This window comes from Netta rufina (assembly GCF_964035555.1).
Source record: "Netta rufina genome assembly, chromosome: 11".
NCBI classification, from domain to species: Eukaryota; Metazoa; Chordata; class Aves; order Anseriformes; family Anatidae; genus Netta; species Netta rufina.
The window spans coordinates 6599251-6621868 of record NC_140134.1 but is presented as its reverse complement, the minus strand read 5'-3'; the positions used below and the strand labels follow the sequence as shown (position 1 = coordinate 6621868).

Genomic DNA, 22618 nt, shown 5'->3' with positions numbered 1-22618 from the left:
ATTTATGACCCCCTGAAAAGGACCTGTGTCCCCAGAAGAGTGGAGCTGCCATCACAGGATAACCCGATCACTTTAAAGGGTGACTAGTTGGGTACTTGGGAAAAGTATCCCTTCAAAGTGAAAAAAAATGATGGATAGCATAATTGACAGGTTGCAGTTTACAGAAGCTTAAAGTAGAAACCTTTCTAGGATCAATTTCTAAGGCCTAGGTAACAGAGTCTCTGCTGATAGTGGTTTATTTTCCTTTTTTTTCCTAATTGTTTATTTGGGGGAGTTCTCATTTGTTATTGTTGTTGGGTTTTTGTTTTGTTTTGTTTTGTTTTGTTTTTTCTCAAGTAAAGGCAACTGAATGTGATTACCTGAATGGCATTTACAAAAGGAGTTGTTTCCACCATGCGTAGAATTGTGCTTACACGTGCTCACAGCATGAATTTCATTCCATCTCCAGTTATTTCTTTCTCACTGTCTCACCAACGCAAACATCTCTGCTGAAATGCAGCATGAATATTCCAGTTTAATTCTGTAGGTCGTTCTAATTAAATAATTGGGGAACAGAGTTGAGATTTGACTTCCCTGGTGGTGCCACCTTTTGCAGCATGCTGCAAGCTGGATTACCAAAAAATGTTGGTAAGGTGATGTGAAAAGGGTTACAGCTGTGTGTTCCTATAACTGGCAGTCATCAGTCCACATCATAACGAAACATTGGTGAAAATAATTTGTATTGCTGCAGCAGATGTGAATGCTGCTGCCCAGCCAGCTCCAGTTTTGTATTATTCTGTGCTTGATTTAGCCTGCCCCATATTATGCAGAACACATTTGGTTCCCCTGCCTACTCCCCCATTGCATCTGTGCCCGTGGCGCTGCGCAGCACGCACTGCTGTCGGCCTGCCTCCTTGTCTGCTGCCCAGCTGTGCCTGGTACAGGCAAAGCCTCTCTGGTGTGCAGCAGCTGGGGAGCGTGTGCTCTTTAATAGGGCCCCAGCTGCCAAGGAGCTTTCCTACAAGTGCTCTCTAACGGCCAGATAGGGCCAAAGTCCCACCCTGTGCTGTGAGCAGCAATTCAGTCATGTCAGCCTGTCCAGCAAGGGCATGTCCCTGTTGCAAGGAGCTTTGCTTTTTGGGGAACATGACAGATGAGAGGTCTGACCAGTTTGGTTTCAGGTCTGGTTGGGTTTAGGCTTTGGATGTGCTCCAGCGACACTACAGCTCTCATCCCTGACCACGTTCAGGTCCACAAATTCTTCTACTTCCTGCGATAATAATGTTATCGTTCTGATTTTGCAGAGACCCTAAATACTCCTGCTGTCCTGCAGGTTTACGTGGCAAATGAGCTTCACAGGTTCTGGTGTCCCAATGGAGCATACATTTGTCTCACACCATTTCCAGTGAGTTTGCTCTCCTGTATTAATTCCCACCCTGCATTTTTTCCGGAGGGGCATTGGTCCAGAGCCCGCCCTGTGCTCTTGCATGAAGCCGCAGTGAAACAGAGCCTGCAGCTCTGCCTCAGTGTAGCCTGAAATTCAGGCCCACTGCTGGTTCATTGAATGGCTGCTTATATACGAAGCCAAATACACACAATTCCGTGTTACTTCAGCAGCAAACTGGAGTTGTCTGTATGTGGTGGTAAAGATTATTTCCCTCAGTTGAGTTCCTGTGTGTCTGCAACCTGATGTATGCATGTTTCTCACCAAACAGTTTGTTTGTGGTATTCCCAGGACAGCTGGTCGTAGTGGAACTAATTATTTTGTTTATTAATGGCAGTGCTTGAAAGGAGATTGTTTGTTTAGGGTCTTGATTTTTATTAACTCATTTATTAACTTATTTACAAACTAACAATAATTTCCAGTCTCTTCTACAGGAGACAAATGCCCTCTTTTAACGCTAAGAGGACCAAAAGAATCCATGAGGAGGGTAATAAAACACAGAATTATTTAATACTGTTTCCTGGCAATATATTGATTTCTAGGCTGACGACGAAGAATTAGCAGTGGTTTGTTTTTTGTTTTAGGAGACCTGTTGTCAGTTTTCATAAAGGAGAACAAACATGCCACTGAACATCTGAAGTACGCATTTTTTCAAGATCAGGTACCCTGATAAATACATTCAGGATTTGCAGTAATAAGCAGGTTTGAACTTCGCTACTATCAGCAACTTGGGATCTTGCTTTTTTTGTGTTTCTTAGAGGTTAGTGGAAAACCCGCAGTATTGTTGGTGCCATTATCTTGCTGGCAGCACCCATTTGTCTGCCAGCCTAATACTCCCACTGGCCTGAAAACTGTAGCTGATCTGCCGTAGCCCTTTCAGAATTCATCCATTCCAAGGCTGTTAAAAAAATGCTCTAGTTTTTTCAAGCTCACAAGAGACAGTATGTGTAATTACATTTTCCCTCAAGCAAACAAACAAATTTCATTCCAGAGAAAAAAAAAGTACAGAATCTGTATCAAACAAGTGGGGAAATTGCCCGTTTTCTGACGCTGAATGTCTGCTCAAGTATTTGCATCGGATTATAATCAAGCTTTGGTTAAGCAGATTAAACAGACAAAGGCAGTGAAACTTCAAAGGCTGACCAAATGTGCTGAGTTTTTATTTCCCCTGATCTGTAATGCCTGCTTTTGCCTACTTCTCATTAGCACTGAAAAAATAAGCCAGTGGAGCATAGTGTATTGTCCAACTGGAGAGCCTATAGTGACTGAGCTTAACGGGGTTTTTAGGTGTGAGAATAAAATGTGTTGTTTTTTTTTCAGTGTAGCCATAGATAATAGACTTCCTGTGGCAGGGTTTTTAACAATGAATGCTCAGCTGTACTGTAGAGCTCATTTTTGATACCAAGATGCGAAAGCTCCTTTCCAAACACGTATTAAGTCTGTGATTTAATCCAGTGGCTAATGAATTGTTTTTACATGAAACACATGAAATAGGAAAGTTTGTTCTTTGACAAGCTGTGAGGTAAAATGATAATCAATGACGTGGTGTAAAAATCCAAGTTGTTTTGGTATTTCTAGCTTACATTTTCCAGTATTCTGCACAAACCGGTTAAATCAATCTGTGACGAGTGGTATACTGAAGAGTGCTTCTCCCAAGGTGGGATTGCTTTGGGCATTTGTGTCCCTCAGTCAAGGAGTTAATAAAGACCACACAGAAGTCTAAAATTTTATTCAGACAAAAAATGAATATATTTAACAAGGCAAAAAAAAGGGAGATAAATGATGCGACCTCTGTAACAGGATCCTGCTAAGCTCATTTTATAACGTTAAAGACCATAAGCTAGTACAGTGGGCGTAAGCACATGTGACATCCTTGGGCAGAGTTGTAAAAGGGCAGTGAATTTGGATACTGTGTGGTTTGGGATCCATTTTTAAAAACTAATGTAATTCCTGTCATACAAAGTGGTTTGGGCCGTCTGAATATTTTGAATTGCCCGAATGCCTGTGAATTAGCCAAATCTGGTTCCAGAGAGGAAAACTGCAAGTGTTTGCTCTAGCCATCCACCTCCTGCTATCACAGAGCCTCGTGGATCTCCCTCTCTTGGGTGCTTACTTCTCTGCCTTGCTAGAACTGCACCTTGATAACTTGACTCTAATGCTATAAAATTAAAATGTTTTCTCAGCTGTTTCTAATAATGTTATCACTAAAATTTGTCATCTTGTACGAACCTGTCCAGAAAGTGTGTAAAAAGAACCTTTGAAATATTTTTGGGAACAAAGGCTTTTTAGGCTCATTTGAAGAGAGATTGGATTGAGTCAAGACAGCTGACCATGTCACGCTGCCTTTAGATACTAAATCTAATATCCTCTTGGCTTCAAAATTTGCTTGTGATCAAGATCTTTATGCTAAATGCCTGAAATATATGCCTCGTCATTTAGGAAACAAGTAACGTTGTAAGCTACATATTTTTATTTTTTTTCTAATAAGTTCTTAACTCTTTCCTCTCGGGTGAACAATTCCTTTTCACGTGAAACGAGGCAGTTCTGTCTTGGTAAATCAGTAACTATTTCAAGTGGAGAGCAGAAGTGCAAGATCTCCTAGACCACTGGCTGTTGAGGCATTCAGGCTGAGAGGCACCTGAGAGAGGCAAATATTAGCTTACCTGGACACATTATGGGCAGCTTTTTCGTGGAGCAAAAGCTTTTATCAGCAATCATGGAATTGGGTTTGCAACTTATTTACAGTGAGGGAACTTCAATAATCTATTATTTCAGACATAATGGAGGAAATGAAGAAGCCGGACAGGACCCAACAAGTCAGCGAACAAAGGAACTTCAGAGACAGCCTCAGACAAGAAAAAATGAGAAACTGCCACACCCCTCTATTCATCACGCTGTAGTCTGTGCAGCAGTTAGTCCAGGGATGGAGTGGCCCTCTATTACCAGACAGCCTGACGGAGTTTTCTGCTGACAGAAATCTGCAGATGACTTTAAAGTTTACATGGCATTTTTAGCTTTTGCCTCTGCAAAAGTTTCATTTCACTTTCATAGAGGAAACTAAAGCAATGCACTTGGCATTTGCTTGCTCCTTGAAAAATGAATTCAGACTCTAATTCCCTAATCCAAACTTAGAAGAAGCATCTTTCATCATCAAGGCAAAGTTATCCATGCCATCAAATTGTGAGTGTACTTTAACATTTTTTATTCCTTTAAAATGTAAGGGGAGCTGCTTTTGAGTTTATTTTTTCAAATTCACTACTAAATATTGTTTAGTATTGCCATCATGATGATACTTTGCCTTGTTGATGATTGCAAGGACAAGCCCTAGAGTTTGCAAGTAAGAAAGTATGGGAAACATTGGCTTGTAGCCGTTTCTGAACTCACTCCCTTCAGCATTCCCAGGCCTAAGTGGACTGCGCTTTCAGAATAAGCTTTCTAACAGCATTGCAGATCCGTGGTTCTGTTCTAGCTTGCCTACAGCTTGTTTTCTTTCTTTTTTTTTTTTTTTTTTTTTTTTTAACGGTTGTGAGCTTGGTCTAATTAAATCTGGTTTGCAGACCCAGCCAATATGATCCTATTTTGTCTTCAAGGTCATTTTCCCATTTCACAGGTAACACCATGCCTGAAGAGTTTGTCCTTTTTCTGCTAAATGTTCTTTCACTTTTCTCCTCTAGACATGTCTCATTTCAGAGTTAAATGCCTTTGGAATGATTGGAACGTGATTTAAAACAGGACAAAATGAGTTTGAGAAGATAAATCATCAAACTGGGAAAGTTTTTTAGGAAGTAATTTCTTCATACAAGGAACAGTATTAAAGCGTTGTTTGGATTAAATACTGTTGATCTGTTTATGTCACAACTTATGCTGTTTTTCTGTACTACTTGGTGTCCACTTGCTATTTGCTAAAATAAGAAGCAAATGTATTTTCGGTAGAGCTTTAGATGAGCATTGTACTTGCAAGACCAACGTGTTTGTACATAAAGGTTTTTACATATATTCTAGCTTTGATTTTTACCCAAATCATAGAAAATTCACATCACTTAATTGCTTTGTGGGTAGATATATATGGTGTTTTAAGGTGATTTATTGAATTAAATGCTTGTATTTCAGAACAGGATGAAAATATTACTATATTTGCCCCAGAACTGTTTCATTATGTTTCTTATTTTTTCCCTTTAAGGGTCAAAAGGCTTGGATAGAGAAAACCTTTTCAAAAAGAGAATGCATCTATGTAATTGCCAACAGCAAAGACATTAGCAGGTAACCTTTGAAGTTTTTGCAATAGCCAACAGAGAAGTTAATACTAAGGAAACTGGGCTCTGTTTGGGTTGATACAGGTGAAAGTGAGACCAGGTTTACTCATTGCCCTTAAGGACATGTTAAAGGGCAACAGAAGTGCAAGACGTGATTGCGTTCCGGTCAGCACAGAGCTACGGGATGTACTGTACAGACAAGATAAGGCTGTGCAGTAAGGGGAGGCAGTGAGTTGTTAGTTCCTAGCATTGAAGATATGACCTAGACCTGTTTCTGTGAGTCAAGTAGAGCAAGGCATGATAAACTGAAAATGCCATTTCTGATTTATTTGCTTTTTAGTCACAAACCTGTAGTGTGGATACTGTGTTCAAATTTGCTTCAAATTGTAACTTTCAGGTGCTGCTGTGGACAACTCATTAACCAGCATATTCCACCTCCTCCAAGTATAGCAGCTAATAAAAATGGAGAAGAAACAAAGCAAGTGGAAGCTCAACCAGAGAAATGGTCTGTCAGCAAACACACCCAGACATACCCAACTGATGCCTATGGAAACCTTGAATTCCAGGGAGGAGGACATTCAAATAAGGCCATGGTAAGGAGCACAGGCTACTCTAAGATACTCATTTCATATGCTAGCTTAATAAGATTTCAGCTCACATAGTACATACTTCGTTGAAAACAGAGGGAGTCTCTATTGCCCAAGAAAGGTGTGGAGAGGATGCTCAAAAAGAGAAAAAGAGAAGAGGGAAGAAAAATAATACTGTTCTAGAAAGCACCTTATAGTGTCTTGGGGAAACACTGTCACTGAAGTTACTGTCAGTAAATATCAGCTGGGGATGCACCTTAGTGCCCAAGGTTCTATCTGTTTGTGTTAGATTTGTTAGCTTGTGGGCCAAATAACCCAGAATGGATATAGAAGTTGTTTTAAGGTTTGAGGTCTAATAAAATCAGAAGTTAATTTAGCTTTCCTGAGAGAAGAGGCTTCATGGAGCTGGAAAATGGACTTCTCAGTTTCCTTAGCAATGGGTAACAGCAATTCAAGCTTTTACAAAAAATATCTTCCTGTTTTGCATCTCAGATCCAAACCTGGATTTGTTCCTTTGCCTATTTGCTTTCTTATATCTCTACTGAGACTGCCAGTTGAAACAGTCATACCGCAAGAGCTTATCTAAAATATATGGGAGAGCTTGATGATTTTTGGTAGTAGTTATTTTTAAAACAGAAATAAGCCCAAGTCTGTTTCATAGCTTTGTTTCATAGAGTAGTAGTTTGAAAGGAAATCAGAAAGGCAGAACTAAACTGAGACTAAAAATCATTGCTGCAGACATGGAAATGGATGTCAGCAGTGAATGGGATAAATGTAGCATAGGTTTCCTATTCTTATGAAGATCATTGCTTCTCTTTGGCAGTCAAACCAAGATTTTAGGAATGACACCTTCCAGACATTTTAAATTGGTAACTTCCAACAGGGCAGATTTGTAGTAAGAGCTTAGGATCACTCACTTGCAGTCAGTTTTGAAGGGAGGGAGAGGAAAGTGGTGCTTTTAAATCATGAAGTGAATGGTAAATTCTGAATAGCAAAATGAAAGTTTTCAACCTATTTCTTTTAATCATAAGCAGTAGGTAAGTTTAAGGTGCTGCTTAATAATTGTAAAACTCTTTGTCAGGATGGGTGGCTTAATGTAACCATTCTGTGCTTAGTCAATGGACAGTTTATGCGGCTGACAGGGGGATAATATTATGTGTTGGTCTTTGCAGTATATCCGTGTGTCATATGACACCAAACCAGATTCTCTGCTGCATCTCATGGTGAAAGACTGGCAACTAGAATTGCCCAAACTCTTAATCTCTGTCCATGGGGGGCTCCAGAACTTTGAAATGCAACCAAAACTGAAGCAAGTGTTTGGAAAAGGTCTGATAAAGGCTGCCATGACCACTGGAGCCTGGATTTTCACTGGAGGTGTTAGTACAGGTAAACTATTCCCAGAACTTTTAGTTTACTTAAGAATTCATTCATTCATTTTCAGCTACTATTCTTTCCCAAAGGCAGAAGATTTAAGTCTACATGAATGAGTTATTAGCCACTAGACCAAAAAAAGGAACGCTGTAGCAAGGAATCTACGACTAGATGTGATATTTTGTCAATTCTCCTCATAGTTAAGAAATCTTCAACTTTGAATTGGCCTAGTTTTAACTTCTTTCACTGTTTTTTTTTTTTTTAATTATTATTATTATTTTTGCATAGGTTTTTCTCTTACTAGAAGTCTATTTCCTGTGCCTGTTTTTATACACAGTGTTTTTATCAAACTACAAAGGCTGAGTTCCTTAAGACTGTCACATTTTTCCAGTCCTTCAGTCTTTATCACACCTCTGCCTTGAACTCTCCTTTTATTTATTTATTTAACAGTTTTCTTAAATTTTAAATGCTGCAATTTTTGGTACAGTGCTTGATGAAGCTTTTAATCTCTGGAGTGAAACATGCTTAACACACTGTCATCTTCCATTTGACACTTCCTTGTTCATGCAGCCAAGGACTGAGCCGTTAGGCTGTGTGATCTGTCTGAGAGTTAGTGATCAGCTGATTATCCATCCTAAATGCCCTGTCCCTGAGTCACTGTCTCCCTGGATCACCTATTGCTATGAATACCTACACTCTGACTTGTAATTATATGAGGTATTTATTCTTAAAGGAATTACTGTAAATTAATGATCTTGAAACACAAATCTGTAAGTTGGGTGTAAATGATGCCACAGTAGTTGGAGACACTGTGATCTCCTGTTTGTGTTTTCTTCCAGTCTTCAGGCCACCTGAAAAAGTTCTGTGTCTTTGTTTCCTTTTTGACCATATCTTAAACATCATGTGTAGCGTAACTCCAGATAACCCCACCGGAGGTTTTTAGTATTTCTCATGGAGTCTCTGAAAAATGTGGCGTTGATTTGATGTCCAGAATTTGAAAGATGTGTTGAAAGATAGCTGACTCGTTATATACTATTATGTTTGGAGACCAGTTGGTTTCTAATTCATTTCTCTTTAATATGGATTGAAAGTGACCTTCAAAGAACAATCAGGTGCAGATTTTCATTATAATATTTCTAGGCCATTATCCTCATGAAATAAATCTTGGTATTACCTCTCAGAAAGCTACGCAAGATAAAAGTGAGCTCCTTTGACTTTACTTTTACAAGAAAGATATGTCTTTAAGGGAAGGTAATGACTGTTGATCAGAGTAATTTTGGAGTGGAAAAACATCTATTAGATAACCCGCATGCTTTTTGCTTGCTTAGACCCCAAGTTTGTAAACTGATAGCATTCCATATGTGTTCAGCATTGTGTGCAATGAATGGTGTAATTCCATTTACTGGTACAGATTACACTGTGGTAAGTTAAGTAACTGGATAAGTTTTCCAAATGCTTGAGTGAATTCAGAACAAGGATGTGAAAAAAAAATAAGATTTAAACAAAATATAAGCATGTGTTTGTCTGCATTGCATATTTTATCATAAAGAACAGTTTAGGTAGTGAAAGTAATGCAGAAAATTAGGGAGTTCAGTGAGAAGCAAGAAGAAAATTCTGTTATTTGGTAATCTCTTAAAAGTGCCAAGAATTAATTCAATGATTTGTATCTATAGGTGTCATTCGTCATGTGGGAGATGCCTTGAAAGATCATTCTTCAAAATCCAGAGGACGAATCTGTGCCATAGGAATTGCACCATGGGGCATTGTAGAAAACAAGGAAGATCTGATAGGAAAAGATGTAAGTGTTTTAAGGAAATTCCTTTGTAATTAGTAATGTTCGTTCTGTAGCAAAATACACAGTTCATCTATTTGTAGTATTAGTATTTTCACTATTTTCACTGTTTCTAAAGCATTGCTTAAGAGCTGAAATTGGACAATTTATTGAAAAAAGGCTGTTGTTTAAATACGACAGGATGTCATGTATGACCACAGAGTGCGTAAGGAGCTAGTTAGGTTTCCATTACTTTCACTAGTAGAGACCTCTCTGGTGTGAGCTGGTTTTAGGTTCTACCTTCAGCGCGGTTATGCTGAGTTTTATAAATCATGGAAGTGCCGAGTTTTATAAATCATGGAAGTGCCTTTTTGCTTCTAGAACTTCATCGTAGGTGGGTACTCAGGAGTGGCTTATTAACCAGTAGTGACTCCAAGTGAGAATGTATTTTCTAATGCAGTGATAGGAATACATACATAAGACAGTATGTGATCAAGCAGAGTACATCAATGAGCGTAGGTGAACATGCAGGAGAATGCACAGATATTACTGATTCTCCAGTGAAAACACTGCTGTGAAGAGTTCAAGTTTTGAGTGTAAAGGCTAGCTCCTTTTCTAATTCTCCTCTGTTTTCAGTTACAAACATCTGGTTGATTTCTTTCCTCATAAAGTGTGTGCTTCTGTTGAATGTTGTGGAGGATTTTCGTGTTTATTTGGTAGCTCTAATGTAGGTGCACCTCTCCTTTTGACAGGTAACACGTGTTTACCAAACAATGTCAAACCCTCTAAGTAAGCTCTCTGTGCTCAACAGTTCCCATACCCATTTCATTCTGGCAGACAATGGTACACTAGGTAAATACGGAGCTGAAGTAAAGCTACGACGTCAGTTGGAAAAACACATATCCCTCCAGAAAATTAATACACGTAAGTACAGTGGGGCAAACTGTAAAAATAATGTGTTAAAGAAGGGAGGGTAGAGGGAAATACTTGAAATACTTCAGGGTATTGGAATTAAACGTTTCTTCTAACTCTTCCTAGCAGGAATTTGATCAGGACTATGTGACTAAACTAGATGAAAGAGCCCACATCTAACATCATAGAAAACCCAGAAAAGTAAGGATCACGTAAAAAAAGAAGAAAAGTTGAAAAATAAGTGAGGTGAAGGTTCAAAGCTGTAAGAATTTAAGGAAAAGACAATGCAAAGTATTTTTGCAGTTCTAGCAAGAATTTTAAGCATCTGTAAATACACAGAATGGGGCGATGTTATACTAACTTTATGTTTATACTAACTTTTTTTTCTCTTTTATATGAATTTTTCTTTTAAAACACCACACTCAAAAGTCTGTGGTCTTCCGGATAAACTCAGTTTGAATTTTGATTTTTATCGAAGCAGTTACTAAGATAATTTCTCATCAGTGCCTCTATATTTAGAGTTCCACGCAGTTTTAAATTTTTTGCTAGTTGTTACATCCTCTCTAAAGCAACTTTCTAGATTTGTTTTTGTCACTATTTAGAAAAAAAAATAGATACTTTAAAATCTAATTGATACTTTAAAATACTAATCTAATAGATACTTTAAAAATAGATACTTTAAAATAGATACTTAAAAAAAAATGTTAAATAAATAAGAAGTGCTAATAGCTGTGGCTTTCCAGCAAGTTAAACAAATAATTAGAAACAGTCAAAAAATATATTAGTCTTGGATTCTCGACTTCAATTAAAAAGTGCAGGAAAATAGACATCAGTTCTGCCAGCTAGCCTTCCGACTTCTGAGAGATGTCCTTAGAAGCTGTGCATGCCTATAAAAATAAGAAAAACAAAACATTCAGAATGCCAATTGCATTTGGACTGTATAATAGTCTTCAATAGGGTTTAAGTGCCCTTTACAGTAGAGCAGAAAAGTGAAGTAAAGACCTGGTTTACAGACTAAAGATGCATTAAGAGATCTGCCAAAAGATATTGAAGCATTCTCGAAAGTCTTCAAATACTGCTTTTTGCTTACAGTTGGCTTAAGAAACTAAACTCACTAAAATAATGCCTATTGCCTTCAAGCATGGAGACAGCGTCACGCACTGTTGCCCATGGACAGACATTGGAAATGGCTAACATGGCTTTGCTTTTTTCATCTTTGTCATCTGCAGAAATGCTGGGAGAGTTGTAACATTATAAAAGAGAGCACTGGCTTGGAAGATAAGGAAGTCAGGGCCCAGAGGCAAGATATTCTGTATAATTTCTTCTAATACCACTTGGGGCTGGGAGTATTGGTTCTAATTTAAATAGTGTTTGTTTGGTGATTCTTGTCACAAAAGGGGCTTACTTGGGAATACGTGTAGAAATTTTGAGTTCTGTGAAGCTTTGCAGTACACTTGCCAGTAACAACATACAGGGAGTTGTTTTGTTTCTTTTTAGTCGCTTCAAGCACAGGCACCTCTTCTGGAAATCTCAGCAGCAATCACTAAGGATTTCATGGACACAGAGGCCGGCCCAGGCTCTGTGACTCCTTATCAGAGCTGGGGTATATTGACAGGAGGATGTCAGGAAGCTTCTGCTGTTACTGTCCATGATGTTCCTGTTCTTCGGAAAGGAATGAAGGCTAAAACTGCGAACTCAGCAGTACAAAAAAGTACATCTTTACAAAACACTGGTCATTTCACAGATTAAGAACTGAATTCAAATGCTTATAATAGTGGGATTAGTGAGCCTTCAGGTAATGTTTTGTCCCTCATTTCCCCAAGTGATCTTGTGACCGAGGCTACTGAGACCCTGTGACCTGTGGGCTTCCCTTTGTCATCCTATGCCTGGAGATCACAGTGAGGCAGGGACAGCAAAGGGATGCTCAGCTGTCGTCTCTTCCATCGGCCAGCCATTTCAGCTTCATGATAAAGAGACTAAATTCCTATTCTTTATCTTATGAGAAAGCATAGGTGTATGTCACCTTACTGAAGACTTCCTGTAGGTAACCAATGAAGACTTAAAGCATCAAAGGCACAGTGGTTTAGGAGCCATCTAAGTCATAGTGAAGATAATGAAGTAATAGCAGAATCATGTTTAGCTGTTTTATCTCTGCATGGTGTCTGTTGAAAGAGATTACAAACATTTCACCATCACTGAGTGAACAAATGAACAATATGAACCTGACGGAAAAGCAAGGTGTCCTGCGTCATCTGGGATAGAGTGAATTTTCTTCATAGTGGCTGGTATGGTTCCATGTTTTGGATTTAGGAAGAAAATAATGTTGATAACACAATGACATTTCAGACACTAAGTCAAGGACTTTTCAGCTTCTCATACTGCCCTGCCAGCAAGGAGGCTGGGGGTTCACAAGAAGGTGGGAGGGGACAGAGCCAGGACAGCTGACCCAAGTTGTCCAAAGGGATTTTCCATACCATATGATGTTCTGTTCGACCATAAAACTGGGGGAGTTGGCCAGAGGAGCTGCTGTTGTTTGGGGACTGGCTGGTGGTGAGCAACCGTTGTCCATCACTTGTTTTTTGTATTTTTTTTTTCCATTTTCATTCCTATTAAATTGTCTTTATCTCAACTCATGAGTTCTACTTTTTTTTTTTTTTTTTTTTTTTTTTTTTTTTTTTTTCCCCCAGTTCTCTCCCCCATGCCACTGGCAGGAAGTGAGCAAATGGCTACATGGTACTTAGCTGCCTGCCAGGTTAAACTACAAGGGCAAAGAGATATCTTAGACTTTTCTATTTGGGGTTATGAAACAGTGTACGGACATCTTTCTGTAAGGGTATCTCCAAATCACATCCCTTCATAACATATCAACCTCTTAACCTTGGTTTTATCGACACTTCTTTTTTGTTTCTGTTCTGTTTTTTCAGGGCTGGGACAAGGTGTTCCTGTAGTTGGACTTATCGTGGAAGGTGGTCCTAATGTTATCTCCATTGTCCTGGAGTGTCTACGAGAAGAACCTCCTCTTCCTGTTGTGATATGTGATGGTAGTGGACGAGCATCTGATATTCTGTCATTTGCACACAAGTATTCAGAAGAAGGAGGGTAAGATTGTGAGATCTTCACCAAAGCTACATCTTGCTCAGGGGGCGCAATGCCTTGCTCTTCTAAAAGCTTCGTAAAAACAAAGCTCAGGGACAAAATGCTTCTAACAGAAGTATTCTGCTATTAGTCAGCTTTTGATGCCTGTTTGCTCTTAGTCCTGGTGTTAATGAGTGGAAGTTGTTAGCACTTGGAATGTATTTGGTGGTCCATTAAAATAAGCTTGGTCTCAGTGCAGTACACTGTCATACAAGCTCCACCAAAGTTTGCTGCACTGTCCTTGCTGCTGGGTTGGGTGCTTTAAAAGTGAGAAACAAGCGGTTCCCAAGAATTATTCCTTTTCTCAGGCCGGGACTGTGATTAATTAGTTCACATCTTTTCAAAATGTGTACTGCCGGCGCCTAGCGTGTTGTATGAATGACATTGATGCTCCAAGATTGCCAGACCAACTGACCAGATGTTGGGCTTTCTTCCTTTGTTTCTTGCTTCTTTGACAGCTGCTCATGGCAGTTAGTGCTGCTTGGTGCCACAGAGTGGAGGGTGCTGTCTGGAACATTCTGCTTCACAGCCCTCCTGTCTGCTGTAACAGTTGCTTCTAATGCAGTGTTTTCTGGAAGCTGTAATTTTTATGATTGGCTGTTTGTCCTTTTGGTTGGTAGAATACAGTTTGTTTAAAGAAGATTTGAAACCTGTATTTGCAGCAGAAAGCTCATTGCATTGCAGAGTAAAAGATCTCTCCTGACAAATACTCCAAGCAGAAGCAGAGTATTGCATTTTCTTATTTCAGTATTGCTTCTTCCAGTCAAATGAACACGTTCCCCGTTTCCACTGTTGCTACTGAAGATAGAATCCTGATATTAAGATTCAGGGAAAAATGTAATGTATTTTCTTCCCTAGGGTACAGCACACCCTCCTTACACTGAAGAAACAGTCTCTGTTTCTTTGACAGAGACATACTTTCAATTTTTTTCACTGAAACTTAGATTGGATGAAATATTAAGCAGACAACTATTACTGTCGAGCAGTGCAGATGTCATGTGCTGAATTGGAAAAACAGTTCTGCTGGATGTACGCATATAGTACAGCTTTAATCCTACCAGCTATTTATGATTCAGCACCTTTCTTTCTATTGAACAAGCCTCCTTAGCTTAGATCAAATTTGCCTTTTTTTTTTTTTTCTTTCTCGTCCATCTTTCCCATCAGCTCACAGGTAATTGAAAGAGATTATTAGGATCAATCTGTACAAGATCTGCTCACTGCATGACTTTATTTCCCAGTACACATAATGCAGTGTCCAGTTTTCCTTTCCAATAATGATGATGAGATAAATGTGTTCACCTGGTAAGGCAAGTCTATAATGAGAAATTTCTGGCATCCCTTCTGTCAAATTACAAAAAATCATTTTTAACAATAAACTTTGAATTTTTCTGCACTTGGCAGGCTCAGCTGTGTCATTGTTTTGAATGCCTTCTGGTGTTGTTTGCTATCATCTGAAAATATGTGTGTTTTATTAGGAAATGAGTGAAATTGAAGAGCTCTATTTCAGACTGTTTTATGAGATCAATCGTTTCTGACCTTTTCTGGAATGTTTTCAATCTATCTTTTTTAATCACCTTTGGTTTATATGTTTCCCAATTGATATTACAAGGTTTCACATACTCTAGCAAATAAATTCTATGTTTAAGAAATAAAGAATAACCAAGGTGACATACCAGTAGTGTTGAAATAGTTTGGGTTTTCTGGCTATACTCAAAGGGCCTTGAAGTGTTTAGAGACAAAGGTAGGGGTCCAGTTAAGTGTACTGCTGAAATTCTGAAGGCCGAACTTCTTAACGAAAGTGTATATATACATAAACAGGAAGAATAATAGCTACCTTGTAATACAGATACAATATTCAAGGGCAAAATGATAGTTCAAGTTCCCTGCTGATTTTTCAATCAATATTGAGGTGCTGGGATGCATAAGTGCCAGGCTGGGTATAAATCTCCTGATTACTGTTAATTTTTCATGAAATCATCAGCCTTACCCGTACTGAATGCAGAGATCCTGTGTATTTTCATTTATTTTCAAAATGAAGTCACTGCACTGGTGCATGAAAAAATATTTCTCAAGCATAGACCTTCATAACATACATGTATATTAATTCTGTCAATGTTTTATGCCTCCTTTTTCATTTAGGGTAATAAGTGAATCCCTCAGGGACCAGCTACTAGTTACAATCCAGAAAACCTTCAACTACAGCAGGAATCAAGCTCATCAGCTGTTTGTCATTCTTATGGAATGCATGAAAAAAAAGGAACTTGTAAGTGTTACAAAAGTAGTTCACAGAGATAATTTCCTTGACCAATTTTTGTAAAGTACTTTCAAGTGTCATTCTCACAGGGCTACAGTTTGGTTTTTTTTTCCTTCATATAGGCTCATAAATATACACAATCACTCATCCATAAATCTAGACACCTGGACTTAGAAAGGGATTTTATCTTCTGGAAAGCCTCTGAAACCAGAATCTGAAACCAATTTCAGATTCTTCTCCTGTGTAAGGTGATAGGAGTCTTTTTCTATGAGACCAAGTATAGACATCCAAAAGGCAGACTACAACACTTAGATAAATGCATTAAAAAAGCATCAACTTCAGAAAGTAGAGGAAAGATCATTGAAAAAAGGATTCCTAGGAGCAATAAGCATTCAGGGTACATCAGCACAGCTTTGGTCCTCAACTGTAGTTACTTTTTAAAAGCATTTCATGCCAATAAAATGGGCTATTCGAGTCTTTAAAAACAACTGAAACATGAAGTGTTCCTGAAGATCCCAGCTGTGCTTGATCCTGGTTTGCTACAAGGCCTGTTCTATGTACTGTACCACTCAGACTCCTGCCAGTAACCCAGCTGCAGAAAAAAAGTGCGCTCAGGAAAAGAAAATCTTCAGTATTCACATCTGTCATCTGTGAACAGTGCCTTGAAATAGTGTTCACTGTGCCTGTGCCTTTACAGGCGAAGTAGGTCTTTGAGTGTTTTCCTTTGACTAATTGGTGAATAAATGTCAATATGACCTTTCCCTCGAGTCCTGGTAGAATTCCATTTCATGCCTTTATACAAACCTTAAGCAAGTGCTTTAATAGCACGTGAATAGTATAATGGATTTTTTTTTATTACAATTAGAACTGGTATAGCTGGTATTTTTTTCTTTTGAAAAAAAAAAAAAAAAAAAAGTTGCATATTTCTGTAGATACAACAGAATTACCACAGCCTTCTCAGACTCAGATGTTTCAGGAATCAAACAACCTGCTATTGAATTTAAGCATGAAATGTGGGGCAGTTTTATTCTTTGAGATGCCTAATTCTGTCACTGAGGAGTGATGCCTATAGCACAAGCAACTATAAAAAAAAATATTAGAATTAAGTAATATAACTTTTTTCATGAAGCTGAGAAAATATTTTTCTAACTTCTCTGGGAAATGGTATTTCATGCTCCCTTATATCTAAGTATGTTTTCCTTCCACAGAGCCCATGCTTTTTATCTCTGGTCAGCTCACAGACAAACCATTAACTCCTCACGTCTTTCCAAGTTTAATACTGTCCCTAAAGATAATGTGAATTTTTTTCTTTACAATCTTCAATAAACCAGTAAACTGAATGCAGCATTCCTTATAGTTCATAATCTTTTCAGTGGGGTGTCTGTTAGCTGAGTCAAGAAACACATGAAAAAAACATGATCAGGTTCTCTCAGGATTAATCTACAAAGCCATTCTTGACCCCTTTCAGGAAGCTGTTCTATGACAACTGAAATGATGTAGGATTGGGGTGGGAATTTTCATCAAGCAATCACCAGGTGCTTTGCAGACTTTCTACCAGTTTCATGTTCTCCGCTCTCTTCATAAAGCTGTCATTTCTCCTGAGATTATGCTTGGTATTGTCTCATGCTCTCCAGCTTTTCTTTGTAATGTTCATTTCAGCTGCCAAGGGATACTTGCTTAGATATCTATACATTTCAAGGTAACAAAACTCTGAAATGCCAACGAGTGATTTCCCATATCCTGTACAGCGTCATAGCAGTCTGTTCTAATTGTGCTTCCCTTCTTCCCCCATTCTCCCCAATGCTTTTCTCGCCAAGGTTCATTACATCTGATGCTGTATTCTCTTCAGCATGGGGGGAATTTTTGGAAGAAGAGAAGGTCCATTTGAGTTATATATCTTTTCCTTGATTTTGTCATACTTTGATACTACTTAATTCTTGGGTTCGTAAAAGCCAGATCATGCAATTTTGCAGGATACATTTAAATACCTTTGTCAAAACTAAATTCTCTAAGGATTAATCTAGCTGCAAATGCTACTTGGAATAGAATATGACAAATACCATCTTTTCTAGTAATGTAACTCTGTGCTACAATCAAATAGATGCCCATCTGTTCATATTTTACTTATGCATTCAGAAGTTTGATTAGCATTGATTAGCTCAGCTGATTATTACATGAAGTCTTTCTTAAGGGCTCCAAATATGAAGTCTTTAGATTGTCTGAGTAATGTAAATATACTATTGATATATTTATATTTATATGGTGCCAAGATTGCTTCCCTACTTATGCCTTCATCAGAAGTCACGTTGGTAGTAGGCATGATTATGCTAAGCTGACTGTAAGAGCCAGCCTTTTTAGAAGAATTGATTGAGGAAGGAGAGCCGATAGCTGCCTTAGCCAAACTGCTTCAAATTTTAAAATGTTCTTTAGAGCAGGCCTGGTCTACTCAGCAAAATTCAGACACCGACTGAAGCAGGCTTATGATTTACCTTTCAAAATATAGTCTGATTTTTTTTTGCTCATTGATATAACTTTTACTTTAGTTCTTTTCTCTCTTGATGTCACTGTGGCAAACGTTTATCTTCATGTGTGTGCCAAATCTATTCAAAGTTTCAAGAAGATTGCCAGTCCCACTATTTAATACTGGCATCTACTCTGAACCAACGTTTTTTGAAAATGAATATTTTTTTACTTTTTGCCTGTATTTAGAATTAATTAAATTAACATAGAATATTAGGTTATTCTGCTTTGGCATTTATGATTGTTTAATATTTAGTTCCTTCAATGGCTAAGTTTTATATGAATTACTGTTTTTAAAGGCAGTGAACTGTAATGCACTCATCTAAGCAAACATAGAATCACACAGAATCACAGAATCACACAGAATTTCTAGGTTGGAAGAGACCTCAAGATCATCGAGTCCAACCTCTGACCTAACACTAACAGTCCCCACTAAACCATATCCCTAAGCTCTACATCTAAACGTCTTTTAAAGACTTCCAGGGATGGTGACTCCACCACCTCCCTGGGCAGCCCATTCCAATGCCTAACAACACTTTTGGTAAAGAAGTTCTTCCTAACATCCAACCTAAAACTCCCCTGGCACAACTTCAGCCCATTCCCCCTCGTCCTGGCACCAGGCACGTGGGAGAACAGGCCAACCCCCACCTCGCTACAGCCTCCTTTAAGGTACCTGTAGAGAGCGATAAGGTCGCCCCTGAGCCTCCTTTTCTCCAGGCTGAACAAGCCCAGCTCCTTCAGCCACTCCTCGTAGGACTTGTTCTCTAGGCCACCCAAGAGGAGCTTTTTCTTATTGTTTCTGGATTTTTGTTTGTCAATGTGCAGCATATCACAGAACTCAGAAATACTTGAGTATTATAGTCAATAAAATTAATGCTATGATAGTTTTCTCGTATAAGTAGTGTTTCCATTTCCAAGCTGGCATTTCCAGTTCTACTGAAAAGTAGTAGAACTTTCAGAAAATGATCAGTTGAGTATGACAGTTTTGTCTCCACTTGTGAAAAATCAGGGATTTGGTGAAGAATTTCATCATGCTTGCCACATTTACCAATATAAGAATTTTTTACAATAACTTTATTGAAAAAGTTTAATTCGCTGTTTCTGTAAAATTGCGATTTCAAAGAAAAAATGAGTGGAACTGTATATTTTGAAAATTTTCAAGCCTTAGAAAATAAAGCTTCAGCATTCTGCTCTTTTTTTTTGTATTTACATGTTTAGTGTCTCTCTTCTATGTGTTGTAATTCTGTGTGTTTGGTGCTGTCCTTTAGATCACTGTGTTCCGTATGGGGTCTGAAGGGCAACAGGACATTGAGATGTCTATCTTAACTGCTCTCCTCAAAGGTGGGTTTTGCAAGGAACGATGCACAATTTGATTCCCTAGAGACACTCCTATGCACTGCCTGAGGTTCACTCTTAATATTGAAGACTGATTTATTTGCTTGGGCTCAAAGTACTAACTTGAAAATCCTTGACTGAAAATTCAGATTAGCTCAAAGTATAAAATCTAGATAGAAATTTTTGTGTGGCTTCCCTCACTTGAAGGCCTGGAATGGGAATGCTGCAACAGCTGTATTGATATTTCAACACATCGTAGTGCAAGTCTGGCGTATATTAATAAGGCTAGAAGAAATGGTGGGAAGATTAAAAGACAGTGTGGGTTTTTTCAGACCTCAGATTGTGCTCTTTAAGCCTTAGGGCAAATTTAGGATTAGCTCCCAATTTATTTTGAGCCTGTTATGTTTGAAGAAACAGCATCTGTTTTCTGTCTGCATATTTATAGTAGTTGATAACAGTCTCATTATGGGAACACTAATGCTAAGTGAGAGATGAAACAAGAATTATTTTACTAATATATACAGCATCAGCCAGTGGAGCTGAGAGGAGGAGTCTATTAGAAGAGTTTAATGTCTATCTTTAGCAACAAAATACAAAGTCAAAATTGGAGCTGTAATGGAAACAGGGGGATGGTCTGGTTAATCCTTTTGAAATTAGGATTATGGGGTCAAATGTTGTAAATTGGTTTGATGCATTTACTACTTTCTAGTAGAATCATTCTTATGGTAATAGGCTATGGAGTCAGGCCTGTTGTTTTCTAATTCTTGAGGAAGTGAATTGCAGAATGTTATCCAACATTGTTTCATTGTGCATGAAATGCCAAACATTGGTGCGTGTTTCTCTTTAGGTACCAATGCATCCGCTCCAGACCAGCTCAGCTTGGCTTTGGCCTGGAATCGCGTTGACATTGCACGCAGCCAAATCTTTGTCTTCGGACACCACTGGCCAGTAAGACAAAGTTTTCCTCACCATATTATCGTAAAATCAAGAATCGTTTTGGTTGGAAAAGACCTCTAATATCATCAAGTCCAACCATTAACCCTATTTGCTAACAATTGAAGATAAGTAGCCACATATTCACTCCCTGAATTTTATTGGCAGAAGGAAGAGTATTGAATTCTGGTTTATGACAAGCTGATGCTGATGTAAGACATCTCGTTCATTAAGAATCATCTGTTTGTTTTGAAACTTCTTTGCATTGCCACTTGAATAAAATAGTAATAATTTAAACTCTGTGAAAAAAAAGAAAAACAGTTTACTAACAAGGAGAAGAATAACCTTAAGTTAGATTCCATGTGAGATTTGAAAGAAAAGGGGAAAAAAATAAAAAAAGGCATTTTTTGGACTTCAGACTGTCTTGATGATATGTGCTAGCAGTTGTCAGAGTCCCCAGCTAACTGTTAGAATGTGCAGCAAAGCTGAAATTCATGGAGCTGCTTAGAAGGAATTGTGTGTCTCAGTTCATTAACAGCTGTGAAAATCTCAAATTGGATTAATGCTGATGACCAAAATAAATCATTGCTGAAAACAGGCCTCTGGTAGGTAGTGCTGTGCCAAATGAACTAAGAAGCAGACCCTTAGTAAAACTTCAGGTCCTGAAATTTAGGTCTCTCTCACAATATTAGAACTGGTGTTGCACTGGTTGAAGTTAATGGTGAATCAGTGTGGTGCCCTTGTTTATTGGTGTTACTAAAATTTTCTATTTAAGCCACTTTTATGTTACACTGCATTGATGCTTTTTACTCTACTGCTTGAACCACCTTTTATCAAATTACTATAAAGTGTCATGAGGAAACAGCATGAAAGAAAGAGATGGAGTGAAGTACAAGGTGGTTTGTTTGTTAATTAGATGTCTTTCCAGAAACTATACAATAAAGTGGTTCTCAAAGGAACACTATTCATGTAGATGCTATATATAATGTTGACAATTATTTAATTTAGAAGCCTGTATCATTAAAGCTCTAACTGTACATGCTGTTTTATTCCTTTACTTATAGTAATGCGTTGTTTCTAGTGTTCAAGGTTCATTAAAATGCTTATACAGAGAAGATTTAATGATCCTAAATATTATAAAGTGTTATTACTATAAAACATTTTTTGGAGGGAATGCCCCAATCTCCCAATTATTGCACTTAGATTCAGAACTACCATGTAGGAACTGAATCCAGTTATTGTTTGTCCTATTTCATAATCATACTGTGCAACAATTTGTGGAAACTGCTAGCCAATTTTGATGCATTGTAATTTCTAATTCATGAAGATTGCTTTCAGTCATGAAGATTCAGCTTTTGCATGCTGTGAGGTGACAGATGCAATTTTATCCAGACTCACAAATGGTTTCATGGTAGCCAAGCAGAGAAGATTTTTTAAGATGAACAAAAACACAGGAAACAAGCCTTGTTAAAAAGCAACAGCAACAAAAAAATAGGCTTGGTTTTCTAGTTTTCTCTGCACAGCACGGATTGTTTTAATCTGGTTTTCATGTACATAGAGGTTATGTAACCTAAGCATTAGCTGGAGCAATTTAAGCCTCCAAGTCACAGACAAGTAGTGTCAAAATACTTGCATGTGTCCTTAACTGTCTTGGGTAGGCAGGTTAGAAAGAGGAAACCATTAGCAAAGAGTAGATGTGTCTGAAAAGGCATAAGCATAAATATTATTTGCAGAACATAAATTAACTAGTTAGGACTATATTTCATCCCCTTTTCAGCCTCTGCAGTATGGATACTTTATGGCATCATGCAACATCTTCGTTGTCTTTCTATCCAGCTCCTGCCCTGCTTGCTGCTATTTATTTCAAAAACCAGTGCTTTACATGAGAGCAGAGAAGCTGAAGGGTCCCCTGATTGAGTACTGTCTATTCCCAGTCCCCTCACACTGATTTTGCTTTGAGAGAAAAATCTATGTTAAATCCCACCACAGGCTATCTACTTCACTACTTTGACTTGCAGTATTACTGACTGCATTAGAGATAATAGTTTTAATAAAAAAGTAAAGCAAAAGTTCTTTGTACTTCAGGAAATGATAATTTTAAGTTGACTGCATAGGAAAAGAGGT

General features: G+C 38.2%; 1 protein-coding gene across 1 annotated transcript in view; it reads left to right on the top strand.

Annotated features, from left to right (window-relative positions):
* Positions 1 to 22618, top strand: part of TRPM1 (transient receptor potential cation channel subfamily M member 1) — a gene marked incomplete at both ends in the record, with an annotated part of 75564 nt that overhangs the window by 29757 nt on the left and 23189 nt on the right. Inside the window, 9 exons of the mRNA XM_084293513.1 lie at positions 5604 to 5683; positions 6074 to 6269; positions 7436 to 7649; positions 9308 to 9432; positions 10158 to 10329; positions 13242 to 13416; positions 15592 to 15715; positions 19495 to 19567; positions 20409 to 20509. Coding sequence (XP_084149639.1) covers positions 5604 to 5683; positions 6074 to 6269; positions 7436 to 7649; positions 9308 to 9432; positions 10158 to 10329; positions 13242 to 13416; positions 15592 to 15715; positions 19495 to 19567; positions 20409 to 20509 — 1260 coding nt within the window. The remainder of the gene's footprint in view (positions 1 to 5603; positions 5684 to 6073; positions 6270 to 7435; positions 7650 to 9307; positions 9433 to 10157; positions 10330 to 13241; positions 13417 to 15591; positions 15716 to 19494; positions 19568 to 20408; positions 20510 to 22618) is intronic.